Source organism: Lonchura striata, chromosome 5, assembly GCF_050655825.1.
Source record: "Lonchura striata isolate lonStrDom1 chromosome 5, ASM5065582v1, whole genome shotgun sequence".
In the NCBI taxonomy this organism is placed as follows: domain Eukaryota; kingdom Metazoa; phylum Chordata; class Aves; order Passeriformes; family Estrildidae; genus Lonchura; species Lonchura striata.
The window spans coordinates 46,933,049-46,945,487 of NC_140707.1; the positions used below are offsets into that span (position 1 = coordinate 46,933,049).

The window sequence follows — 12,439 nt, forward strand, 5'->3', positions numbered from 1 at the left end:
ATTAAAACTCCCCACATCACAGACATGCTATGACTCCTCTTCACATTATGACAGGCTAGTCTGATTATTATCTGATTTCCACTGATGCCACACATTAAAAATAAAGGAGATACACTTACCTGCCTGTTTGCATGAAGTTCCCAAGCAGACTCTAACTGTGTTGCTATGTTCCTCAGTGTTACAACTACTCCTCGAGGCATACTTTCAACAGCTTTAAAATGATCATCATACAAATCTCTTGCCATAGTGCGTACCTACAAATGGATTTTGATAATCAGAAGTCAGACCTTACTGCAATGAGATTGTTACTATACTCCCAGATACAGCAACCTTGGTCATTTTTTTTAAGTAAGTCCACAACAGGCAGATAAACAGGGAAGAATAAAAACCCATGTGCATCATGAAATGGCAAAGGCTGTGAAAGGAAAAGGGTATAGGAGAAATAAATGGAAATACACAAAAACTTATTGACAGAAATTAAATTTACCATCATGTATTAGGTTGCAGCATAAAGGGTAGTAGGAAAAGGTATGACTCTCAATCTGACAATCTTTCTTTTATAACTGTATCACAGATCAGGTAATCGTTTTTAATGTACAATTAAGCAGGTTTAATATGGTTTCTGAACATCCCATCAACATTCCTTAAACCAATTCACACTAAGTCCCTATACAACCTCTTTTAGTAAGAATTACGCTTTCTACAAAGCATGCTTCACACAAGATACAGATTAAGTTCTTATTAAGCATCTTTCTAAGAAATTTCCCCCAAAATCTTTTATTATCATTCTATGTGCTACAATAATAATACATTACACAAGCCTCAGAACTACACAGTGCAATGCCAGGTATAAGAGAGTACAGCCTCTTGTTTATCATCCCACCTATTCTCATTCACACACAGTATTTCAACTTTCAATTTAGTGTAACATTTCCTAAGATATATGTCCTAAAATGCTGCAGATATAAGGTACAGAATATATTAGCTGCACTGTTAGAAACTGCAAGACAGATAGAGACTAAAGATCAGACCCCTGAGTCCTTGGGGTCGGTGGATCACAAAATGTACTGTTACTTTGTGAGTTTTTTGTAAAGAGTTTAATACTTGATTTCTTAGCTCCTCCTTTTCCCCCTCCATTTTGAGGAGAAAGAAGAATTTTAAAGATATCTAAAATGAGGGTGTTTACTCATTTTACTTTACTGCCACAACTCTTAACAATGCAGACTGTTACTTCCATTCACAATATCCAGTCTGAAATTAGTACTTAGATGAATTATTACATGCCTCTGACACAACTTTAGTATCAATTTTAGCATCTTTTCTTGCACCATAAAGACATAAAAAACAAACCAGAAAACCTAAAGAATTATACAAATGCAAGTCAGGAAGACTGCATTTTCCCACAGTTTAAAAAAAAATCGTTTTCCGCTAAAGGAGAACAGCGTTTACTAAGACTTTTAGATAAAATCACCCAAATAAGTGCTTTGTTCTGATTGATATTTTCCCCTTCAAGCCTCACATAAAATTGTATCTAGTTGAAATCAGATCTTTTAATCTTCTAAGGGGAAACTACACCTCCCTAAGAATACTGTAATATAAAACAAGCTCAATTAAATTCACAATATAAAATTTACAGATCACTAACCTTTTGTTTTGTCTTCTCCAGTTTAGATTTCAGTTTTCTTCCTCTTTTACCTGTCCAGCCAGTCACAAATTCTGACCCTGCAACATGTATTTTAGAAAAGTTGCATTTTATCATAGCTATGAAAAGCAACAAATAAAACTATCTCATATACACTTGTTCCTACCTGCACATAACACATACCTACATACTTACCCAAGGAAGTTTCAGCTGTAAACGAATGCTTTGTTCCTCTGTTGGATTCAAACACAAAGCCTGGCAGGTCTTCTTTCAGTATTGTAGCTTGCTGACCATCAGAATTATGAATAGCAATTTCTCCTTCTTTTAAACAGGTCAGTGACCAGTTTCCTACAGTAAGTTTAGTTGGCCCTGGTGTTGATAAAATTGGCTGGCTTGTGGTAGATGGCTTTACTTGGCTTCGAGCCCTTTGCAACTTCTCAAGGAACTCACTCCTACTTTCTATTTAAAAAGAAACAAATTTGGTTTTCTCCAACAACTGCTTCCATCATTATGTATAATTTTTTTTTCAAGAGGAAAACAACTGAGTACATTCAATGCAAAATTAACTTTGAAATTAAGGGTCTTAAAGTGTCCTAAGTTTCAGTGTAGTATATTTCTATATTTCAACAGTGATTTATTGATCGCATCAAAGCTGCAATGCAACAGTGCAACTCTTTCCGAGAGATGCAATTCAGATGTATTAATTCATCATTGCAATTATAACAGGGATATAAAAGAATTTCAGTATAAATTTTTAGTCTTTGAAAAATGGGTCTCAGAATGGTGAGCATGAACTATTCTCAAAAGTGAGTTTTCAGAAATAAGAAATTGTAAAAATTATTCCAAAAAATACTAGTTTTCATTAAATTATATATTTATTTGTATTTAATAATTAAAATGCTGAGTACATAACTTTTCAAAAATTCCATTTAAAGTAAAAATGGAAACACCTCATTAAAAATTATTGCTGCATGCCTTTTGTTGCAATGACAAGCTCTAGGCTTTTAAAATATGCCTTTTTAAATAATATAAAATAATGCAAAAATAAATACACACTAGAAGCATAACATTCTTTATTGCTTAAATTTCATAGTATATATAGATAGGGCTCATAAAAATAATTGAGATTTGATGTGCAAGATGAAAATTCTGTTAATCAATGTTTTCAGATTTTTGTAATTACATTTTAATAAATTTATTATATAGCACATTGCACTGAAAGTACTATATTTCTACATGGTTGGGAATAATTTCAGATTCCCTTGGACAAAATTTTGAGACTTAAAGCTTCAGAATTACCATTAAATTTCAATTTTTGCATTGAATTTCTTTTCAAAAAATTCAAACAAAACAAGTACAGAGTTAATGTGGAGAGGGGTGAGTACAGACCTTCCAAAATGTTCACAGTATATATACTTGACAATCCACCCCAACTTTCATCATGCAATACACACTAACAAATTTCACTACTCAACCCTCTATAGTCTTGCCAGCTGTGAAGTTACTAAAAAGTATACCATGAGATTGATCAGTAATGATTTAGGACAGCAGAACATATAGTACAGTTCAGGACTTAAAGATACCATTCTGAGTCTATACTCTACTGTAGTCATTTTAGTTAACAAATATTAATTTTTTTAAGTAATAAAGGCTGTTGCACATGCTTAGAGCTCATGGTTAAAGTTCAGGCAAATTACACTGCAACATCAGCAATCTTAGTAGATGTGTATTTGACTACATATTTCAAGAAGTCCCATTTAATCCCTCATTTAGCTTCTTTCCCTCATGATATTCAGACTAGGTATCTTGTTAAAAAACTTTGGATTTATTCTATCTTTTTTGAAAAACGGATTTGAAGTAACACCTTAAATGCTCAATCTGACTTCCTCTAAGTTCTCTTCACTCCAAATTCATCTGAGCTGTCACCATTCCACTCATCTTACACAGAAATAGTCTCCTCCCCTTGCCTTGACCATTCAGAAGCAAAAACCAAAAAAATTGGTATCTAGGAAATGCCAAATGAGAATTCAAGAATTCTATGAGAATTTAAGAAACTATCTTCATGTATCTTCTTAAAACTGTATTGTATGATAAACAAGTATCTTATTAAAAAGAATGCAAAGACATTTTCTGACCAAAAAAACCCAGTAAATCTAAGTGGTTTTCAGCTGCATTATGATCAGAAACATTGTATATCTTCTTGCCCCAAACTTGATGCATGAAGTCATTAGCACTTCATTTCCATCCTGAATCATAATATGTTCTGTTATTTCACTCAATGGCTCATTGAAAACATCATAATACTGCAAAACATTTTATGCCTGCAGGTTCATAAATGCATAAACTGCTGCTGCAAAAAAAAGATGAAACAATAAAAGCAGGGTTGTTTCCGCATCCAGAACAAGTTGTGTATTCTTTACAGAAAATCAGAACTAGCTGTGCATTGCCAGTGCATAAGGTCTGTTCCTCTCTCCAACAAACAATTAAGACACTGTAATTTGTTTCCCAATCTCGATGAGAAACTTTCCATTACTTTGTCTTCAAACACATGCAAATTCATTCTGCTAGCTAGAAGCAAACAACAAATAACTATTTCAACCTGCTTTTCCTGGGATGGCCACTACAAAGTGCTTTTAATGACTGGGGTGAAAAAATTAAGTATGCATGGAGAAGAATTAAAACAAAAAGTTAATACACTTTTGCTGGCAAGATGTTTACTTAAACACAATTCACCAAGAAAGTCAAGTTATGGCCACATGCTATCTGATAAAATGCATCACAATTAACTGACCACCTTCCACCTGTTTACATCCTTTACTATTTAGTAAGCCAATTCCTGCAAAACAAAATAGCTCAAATCAAATTATATAAACAAATGCAACAGTCTCAAAACTTAACCTGGACTGGAATCACAAAAAGTCTACCTGAACTGTCGGATCCTCCTTCAGGGCTCCCACTGGAATACATTGTGGCCAGCTTTCCATCCAAGATAAATCTGAACCATCCATTACTGCCATTAGATAACTCCAGGGCTGCAGCATCACTCCAGATATACAGGCAGTCCCTTCCCCTAATGATTGACCAGTCTCTCCAATGGTACGGTTTACCCTGCTGCAGTTCTTTAGCATCATCCTGTGGTTCATCCTCCTGTAATAATTTTGTATTAAGCAACAACAAGAAGCAAAAAAATCCCCAATCCATTTAAAAAAGAGGAAAACATGCCCCAACAAGCAAAAATACCCCAACACACAAAAACCAGACATTTTTAAAGGAGGAGAATTTCTCTCTTTAGGAGAGAAGAATTATTCAAACCAAAATTGTAGCAACTATACTACTTCTGCCTTTAAAACATATCCTTAAAAGTATTCTTTAATAGAAGAAGATACTTCTGAGAAGTTTCCTTTCACATACAGCTTTATCTACTCAACAATAGCAATGGCCTACTGCCTGCAACATCCATCTCTGTTCAAAATTTGAACTGTGGGAAAAAAATCACAAAATGGTTGTGGTTGGAAGAAACTTCTGGAGGCCATCTAGTCCAAACCCCTGTTCAGGCAGGGCTACATATGACTGGTTATCTAGGACCATGTCCATATGACTTTTAATATCTAACCACTAAAATTCAAAGCCAGCAGCACTCCAAGAAACTCCAGACAACCCAAATCCCACAGTAAAAAAGTTGAACTACACACTTAAGATTTAGCTATAAATTTAATTGGATTGGTAACAGAAGTCTGTTATCCATTCAGTTCATTTGACTGGCAATAAGACTTGGAAACTGATAACTTCAATATGCACTTACAGCTTTCATTAAGCAGAAAACTATCTTCCTTTCTATATATTTAACATATTTGGTAATATTTAAAACATCTCAAACTATTTAATGCATGGACATCAAAAGAGATACACTTCTGACACAAATACTTTAGGAAGAATTCATTTTGTTCACCAGTCACTTTCCAAACACTAGGCAAAACCAAGTACCAAATAACTTGACCACAAGGAAGTATGAATAGGAAAACTCAGCAGATAATAATATGCTAACAGAAAATGAAGGCAGAGAAGAAAACTATTAAAACAAGTGGTATAAAATAAGCATTAATTTAATATCCTAACTCCCTTGCCCTGGCCATTTTTGTAACAATGAACATTTTACTAGATGTGTCGGTTTTACAGTAACAAATAAAGCAAATAAATCAATTCCACACACTTACCTTCTCAGGTTTAGACTCCTCTTCATTTTCATCATCAGATGATGGCCCCGCCAAAGTTGACACTTTACTAATTACACCAAGTCTAGCCAGTTGGTCTAGAAAAAGATCACCACCTTTATCCACTAAATCCCTTATGATTTGCAAGGCTAACAAATGGCCATCATCATCATCCTGTAATACATTGGGATGAAAAGAAAATAACAAAGGAGATATTGTTACTTTACACACTGAACTGCACATGTGGTCACAGATGAATACTATAAAAGTTTTAGGGTTAGTTATTAACAAATAAATGGAATCAATATTAGTATAACTCTCTTTTTTGTACTAGTTTCATAAGGATAATATTTTCATTCTTCCTACCTCTTGATCAAGCACTGTGGCTGTTATCTCAACCAGTATTGTGGGCAGGTTGTGGCCAGCATCAGAGTCACAAACCTCTTTCAGCAGTGCCTCAGAACAAAAATGTATCATTTTTCTAATGAGCGCAAGACTTGCTTTTCTGTAAAAGATCATAAAAAACCAAAAGATTCTTACAGTGAGAAAGCAAGCAATAATCAAAGCAACCAAAAGGTTCAAGATAAGACTCTATTTACGCATGCTTTCAAAACACAAGAAATTCAATCTGTTTCAGTTCTTGTATTAGTTACTCTTACTAAGTCCTGGATTACCTTTAAGAATTATGTACCTGTGGTATTTTTTGATTCTACAGCGTTATCAGTCTAACAAACACTTTTCCCCTCAACCCTTTACTAAGTAAACCTATTCCATGTCATGTCTTTATCCACTTCTAGTGCTGGCAATTCACTTCCACACACTTTGTCACCCTCAGAGGTATTCAGCCTTTCATTTTAGTCATACATTTCCCATGTTTCGAGATCCCTTTAACTTTTAACTCTAAGCATACTATTAGATCATGCAGCTTCCCACACTAAGAACCATAATTAATATGAAAGAAAATCACTCCTGTAGGGTTATAGATGAATTTTTTTGACCAACTTCCAAAAGTCTGATTCATTAAGATAACTTTCAAGTAGAGAGCCAACTACTTCTTCGCACAATCTGTAACAAAAATTTATCATGCATAGACTGCTAACATAGGTTCTTATTTCTTTTATTTTAAATGACCTAGTTTAAACTTTCTGTAATCAGTTCATGTGGAGTCTGTCTCCACTAGAGGCCTTTCTTATCTTGTATAAATAAGAGATTGAAATAAATGTCATATTGGTAGTATAAATGGCTAAGAGGGTATGATCAGATGTCTTTTAAGTAATAAATAAGACTACATTTCTGCAATTCAACAGAATTAGAAGGATCATCTCCAGTTAATACACTGTTAAGTAAGTCTTCTAAAACCTTCTAAAATAGATTTTTCTAGTCTTGCTGATTTTCCAATGAATACATCTTGATATTATTTTATTAGTTTTCCTCTACTAAATTACAGCCTTCATTACAGTGGCTACAAACAACTGTAACCAAATCCTGATGCACAGTGTATACAACATACTGTATGAACACAGCATTCTTTCATCATGTTGCTACAGTCAAGAGTATGCTCCACTCTCCCATGATTAACCAGGCTTTTTACAACACATCACTTCACCAGAAAAGAAAAAATGCTGCTTAAAGTACTAAGTAAAAATCACTCATGCAACACTCTCCAAACAACCAATCCTATTCAAATATATATGGTCACTAGCATTAAACTTACAGATTTACTTTGGCTTTTTTAAGTGCGTATTAAGAAATTGTCTCTCATGATAACATTACCTTATTGAAGGCAACATAGTTTGTTGAAATGTTTGTGCAAACACAGGCAATAGTCTTTTCAAGTATATGGGTGCCATTTCTGGATCTCCTTTGGGTTCATTGCATTCTTCCTCATCCTTGTTTGCATCTTTCTTTTTCTTCTCATCTCCTTTGTTGACAGGACACATCCAATCCCCTGGAAATTTTTTTTCACATTCAATTGCAAAAGACAACAAACCAAACAAAAACCCCTTCAAAACATTCGAGTTTTCTTTACTAACATCCAAGTACCTGATCATGAACATGCATTCCTAAATATATAAAATTTACAAAAGTTTATAAAATGCATGATTTCTTGAATAGAAGTATTTAATAGCAAGTATCACCTGTGGCACCAGAATTCTCAGGAACAAATAAAAGTGCTGTTCCTATGCAGAAGGAAAGGATATCAGAGGAGCTACCAAGGCTGACAAGCTATGAATCCACTACAAAATCCCAGTCTAGCCCGATCCCACAGCTGAAGAGCAGGACAACTGGCACTGTTTATGCCCACTCAGTTATTTTGCTGGTAATTCCCCCAACATAACATGTTAAAATAGTAAGGTTTTTATGCATACTTTATGGGTTAAGGAAGGCGGGTCACATTTTTTTTTTTACTAACCTTAATAGAGTAGAATTCTTATAACTGCAGAACTTAACACATATCAGCATTTCTACTATAGCAAGTGTTATGGACTTAAATATTGCACTCACCCGGAGACTGAAGAATAGCTACTACTTCACTGTGCCCCCTTTCCCGAGCTTTGTCCAGAGGAGTTTTCCCATCTTCATCTCTCAAATCAGGATTTGCACCATGTCGTAAGAGAGTCTGAGAATAAATATTTTATGTATTAAAAATATCTCATTTCTTCTTCTAAAGTAGCAAATGTGATTTTCATACATCACTCTGACAGTGTTCTCATGCTTGAAAGTTTTCTGTGCTTTTTATATCTGTAGAGCTAATATAAATTATTTTTATTCATTACTGCCCTACTACCCTATAATGAAAAATCTGTGTTTCGATAAATACTGTAAAGAACACATAAATATTTAAGAGCATGTGTCCAGCATATCGCATTGAAGATATTTTGAATAGAACAAGATGAAAAGTCAGCAGGTAATGCTTTTTAAGGGTCAGCTTAAAATCATACCTTTGCTACCTGAGGTCTTCCAAAACATGCTGCATAATGTAATGAGGATGACCTCTGACCTCTGTTAACATCAGCACCCCTTTCACAGAGGAATTCTACCTGTTAGATAAGAAAAAGGAAAACTTTTTTTTTATCTTCCTTCACATAAATAATGCAACTTCTTAAGGGTCTATAAATCTAATTTACCATTTCCTGAGTTCCAAAAGCTGAGGCCCAGTTTAAAAGAGTTTGTCCTACATCATCCATAAAATTTACTTCAAAAGCTGAAAGATAAAATGAAATGAAACAGTTAAAGTTCCCACAACCATAAACTAAAGTTCAACAGTATTCTTTAAATAAAAAGGTCTTAAAAAATTAAGTATCCTCAGTAATTCTGGAGAAGCATTTATGCTCTTAATTGCAATAAAAAAAAGGTGGTATAGGTATGATTACTAACAAGACCTGCTGAGTATTTAACAAAGTAAATCAACTTGTACATAACGATTTTCAATTAACTACCTCAGCACTTGTTATGAAAACTCAGATTATGAAAATAGACGATAAAGCAAGCATCTCATTTTCTTTTTCAGAGTATTTTTGCTTACCTCCTGTATCAATTGCATCTATCAATGCATCAGTATCCTTACTGCGGATGCAATCGATCAGTTGCCGATGAGAACGTTCCCCAGAACTATCTAGTCTTCGCAATCCTGGGATTCTGCCTGTAGATCCAGCACTAGATTTTGGCAGGGCTTTTCTGCCTTCGAACAGCAGCACCAAAAGAAGATCTACTAACCGCATGGTATCCAGTACACATCTCTCGTCACCCTGCAACGCGCTTTCTATAGAATCTGGAAGCTCAGATCTTAGGAGATCCTGGAAATAATTAAAAGTCTGAACAATAAAAAATATACAGGGCTTTAGAAAATACTATCAGAACTGGGTTTCATTTCCATATGAAATGTTTCCTTTTTCCCCCTCTTTAAAAGCAACTTATGTGTACATATGTGTGTATATATATATATATTAAAAAAACAATATCTATAAATATGTATATCTATCTATAAAATAGCAACATAAATCTTGCATATATTGAAGTATATAAAGAGAAAATCTCCATGAAAACAAAAAGCTATGGCATAAAAGGATTTCTTACATGTGTTACTACTGGAGAGCCTCTACACAGGGTTGACAACAGGCTTACAATAGTTGACACCTGATTACTTAATTTAGAGTCTGCAGCTGTAGATGGTGCTCCAGTGCTACTCCTTCCAGGTTTGCAAGCTGAAGATGGTCCTGAGGCTGTCCCACCAGCAGCTGCCATGCGAGATAACAACTCCTCAGTTAATCCATGTTTAGCTAATGGGGCTGGGTCAACTCCACGCCGTGTGAATCTGTCAGCTAATGAAGCAAAGCATCTCAAAGCTCCATCTGAAACCTAAGGAAGATGTGCAAGAAAAATCAATTAAGGTGCTATGGGGATATTCACAAGAATACAGGACACATACAAGAACTGGATTTTTGCATGAAGCTTGATCATTCAAGTTATATTTAAAGGTCCATGTATTTCTCTTAAATACAATAAAGTTTTCAATAGGACCAAACCTAAAAATAGGACAAACTGGGAAAAGGAAATTTTGCTCTTGGATAACACAGATTATCCACTGAGCACTTGACATAGGGACATGCAAGAATTTTTGTGATAATAAAATACAAACTTCCAAATTTAGGTTTGTCACTAAAGGGAGAAAAAAAATCCAACCAACTGCACACAAAAAACCCCAGTGACACTGTGGAAAGAAGGCTTGCTGGTGATCCTCTTAACAACCCAGCAAAAAATAGTGCTGGCTAACTGCCCAGGAAAGGATCCAACATCTTTTCATGTTGATACTGAAAATAAAAAAGTTTTGCCTTTAACACCTCTCTATCTATACACTAGAAGTGTCACATCTTTCAGATCAGGATGTTACAAACACTGCATTAGCGGCATCAGCAAAAAAGTACTTGGAATGTATTTACAAAGTGAATGAGTACTTAGAAAGTATTTACATTTCTTCTCCCAAACTGCAAGTGTAACACAAAAGCTAAAAACCCAAAAATTATAGATAAGCTGCTCTTGGGGCCACATTCATCTGGCCTGAACTCATCCATCAAGTGGTGTTACTAAGTGGCAGCCCATACAAAAAGTGACCAAATCCAGCAGTGTAAAAGGACAAGATAGGGAGCAACAAACTTGAAAAGGGACATTACTAGACAAATCCATAATACACATCCAACATCCACTGTAATACTGAGACTTGTTTCATGTGTAACACATTTCTTAAGGATATCAGTACAGATACATTTTCTATGATCTGGGTCCCATCTTAAGCATGCTTATTTTTAAGCTTAACTGCTGAACAATTAAGTTAATTTGAACTCACATTCACATCTACAACAGCGCCAGCAACTGCTTTTTTCCAACACCTCATAAATTGGAGAACTGTTAAAATTCAGACTTAATGGTCTGAATTTCAACACTTCCTTGCATCAGATGATTAGTATACTAATAAAATTATTTAATGGCTAAAAACATGATAGCTTGTTCTGAAATGGCTAGTGTATGACAGCCCCGTGAAAATTTTTAAGATCTAAAAATATATTTTAAAAAATCATCTCACAGGCAGAGAGATTTAGTTTCCCAAATATTCTGTGCTTAATAAAACAGACTGAAGGCTGGATCTGTGCATGCAGAGAAAGGAATAAGGACAGAAGACAGAGTGAAATGGGGACACAGAAAGCCTGGCCAGGCTACAGCAATAATTTGGCTAAATGGTTATTCCAGAGCAATAGTATGACATACACAAAAGGATTCTACTAGTAAAAAGATAATTCCTCTGGGATTCATTTTTTAGATTTTACAAGGACTGCTTCATTTCAGGTTAGTAAAACTGCAAAAGAGAAGTGGAGTAGCATTTCTACTAGTATCACTTAAGCTGGCTTCCAGTGTAATACTTTAGCATTGACAATAGATGGTTTTATTGCTTCTCTTAGTTTGGTAAAAGAAACAAAAACCAAATTCATTTTTGTTATGCTCTACTTATGCTCAATTTTACAGTGATTGAGGTACAGTCATAGAACAATAATTATTTCAGAAACTGCTTCAAAATGCACTGAAAAAAGTTACAGGATATTTTTCAATACAGTTTTCAGAGGTTAAATAAGACTACATTCAAACACCAGCACTTGGAGTCAAACACTAACTAGTGTGTTTATTCTCTTATCATTACAATTATAAAGGAAACTATCATAATATCCAAATATAACAACTTCTATGTAAACATACAGTTAGGGAGGCTGTAAAAAGTTACTCAGTCATTCCCTTATTATACATACTGAAAGTTAAATTCACAGCACATTGAGCCAACTATTACATTACCTGATGGTCTTCATGTTTTAATAAACTAGACAGTGATTCCACACAAATCTCTAATGAAGAATCCTGAGGCTCCATTTTGCCACAGAGTCTGGATACTACAGCCATAGCTGAATGCAAAGTATCTTTATGAACAAGGTGTCCACTGTCACGAATGAATGTCAGAACACAGTTCAACCCTCCAGCTTCAAACACAGCTCCTGACTCACGGGTACAGATTAATTCTAACACCTATGCCAAAAAAAAATTT

At 34.7% G+C, this 12,439-nt stretch overlaps 1 protein-coding gene across 12 annotated transcripts in view; it reads right to left on the bottom strand.

Annotated features, from left to right (window-relative positions):
- The window catches only part of HECTD1 (HECT domain E3 ubiquitin protein ligase 1), a 60,838-nt gene that overhangs the window by 29,803 nt on the left and 18,596 nt on the right, over nucleotides 1-12,439 (bottom strand). For 4 of the 12 annotated variants that reach the window (XM_085580438.1, XM_085580440.1, XM_085580439.1 and 1 more), the window contains exons 4-17: nucleotides 12,193-12,420; nucleotides 9,931-10,212; nucleotides 9,380-9,668; nucleotides 8,982-9,058; nucleotides 8,796-8,894; nucleotides 8,359-8,473; nucleotides 7,627-7,801; nucleotides 6,220-6,358; nucleotides 5,857-6,027; nucleotides 4,567-4,789; nucleotides 4,434-4,478; nucleotides 1,826-2,101; nucleotides 1,646-1,722; nucleotides 120-254 (exon numbers count right to left, since the gene is read on the bottom strand). In XM_085580438.1, coding sequence (XP_085436564.1) covers nucleotides 120-254; nucleotides 1,646-1,722; nucleotides 1,826-2,101; nucleotides 4,434-4,478; nucleotides 4,567-4,789; nucleotides 5,857-6,027; nucleotides 6,220-6,358; nucleotides 7,627-7,801; nucleotides 8,359-8,473; nucleotides 8,796-8,894; nucleotides 8,982-9,058; nucleotides 9,380-9,668; nucleotides 9,931-10,212; nucleotides 12,193-12,420 — 2,331 coding nt within the window. The remainder of the gene's footprint in view (nucleotides 1-119; nucleotides 255-1,645; nucleotides 1,723-1,825; nucleotides 2,102-4,433; nucleotides 4,479-4,566; nucleotides 4,790-5,856; nucleotides 6,028-6,219; nucleotides 6,359-7,626; nucleotides 7,802-8,358; nucleotides 8,474-8,795; nucleotides 8,895-8,981; nucleotides 9,059-9,379; nucleotides 9,669-9,930; nucleotides 10,213-12,192; nucleotides 12,421-12,439) is intronic. The other 8 variants (XM_085580436.1, XM_085580437.1, XM_085580434.1 and 5 more) reach the window with 7 other exon arrangements.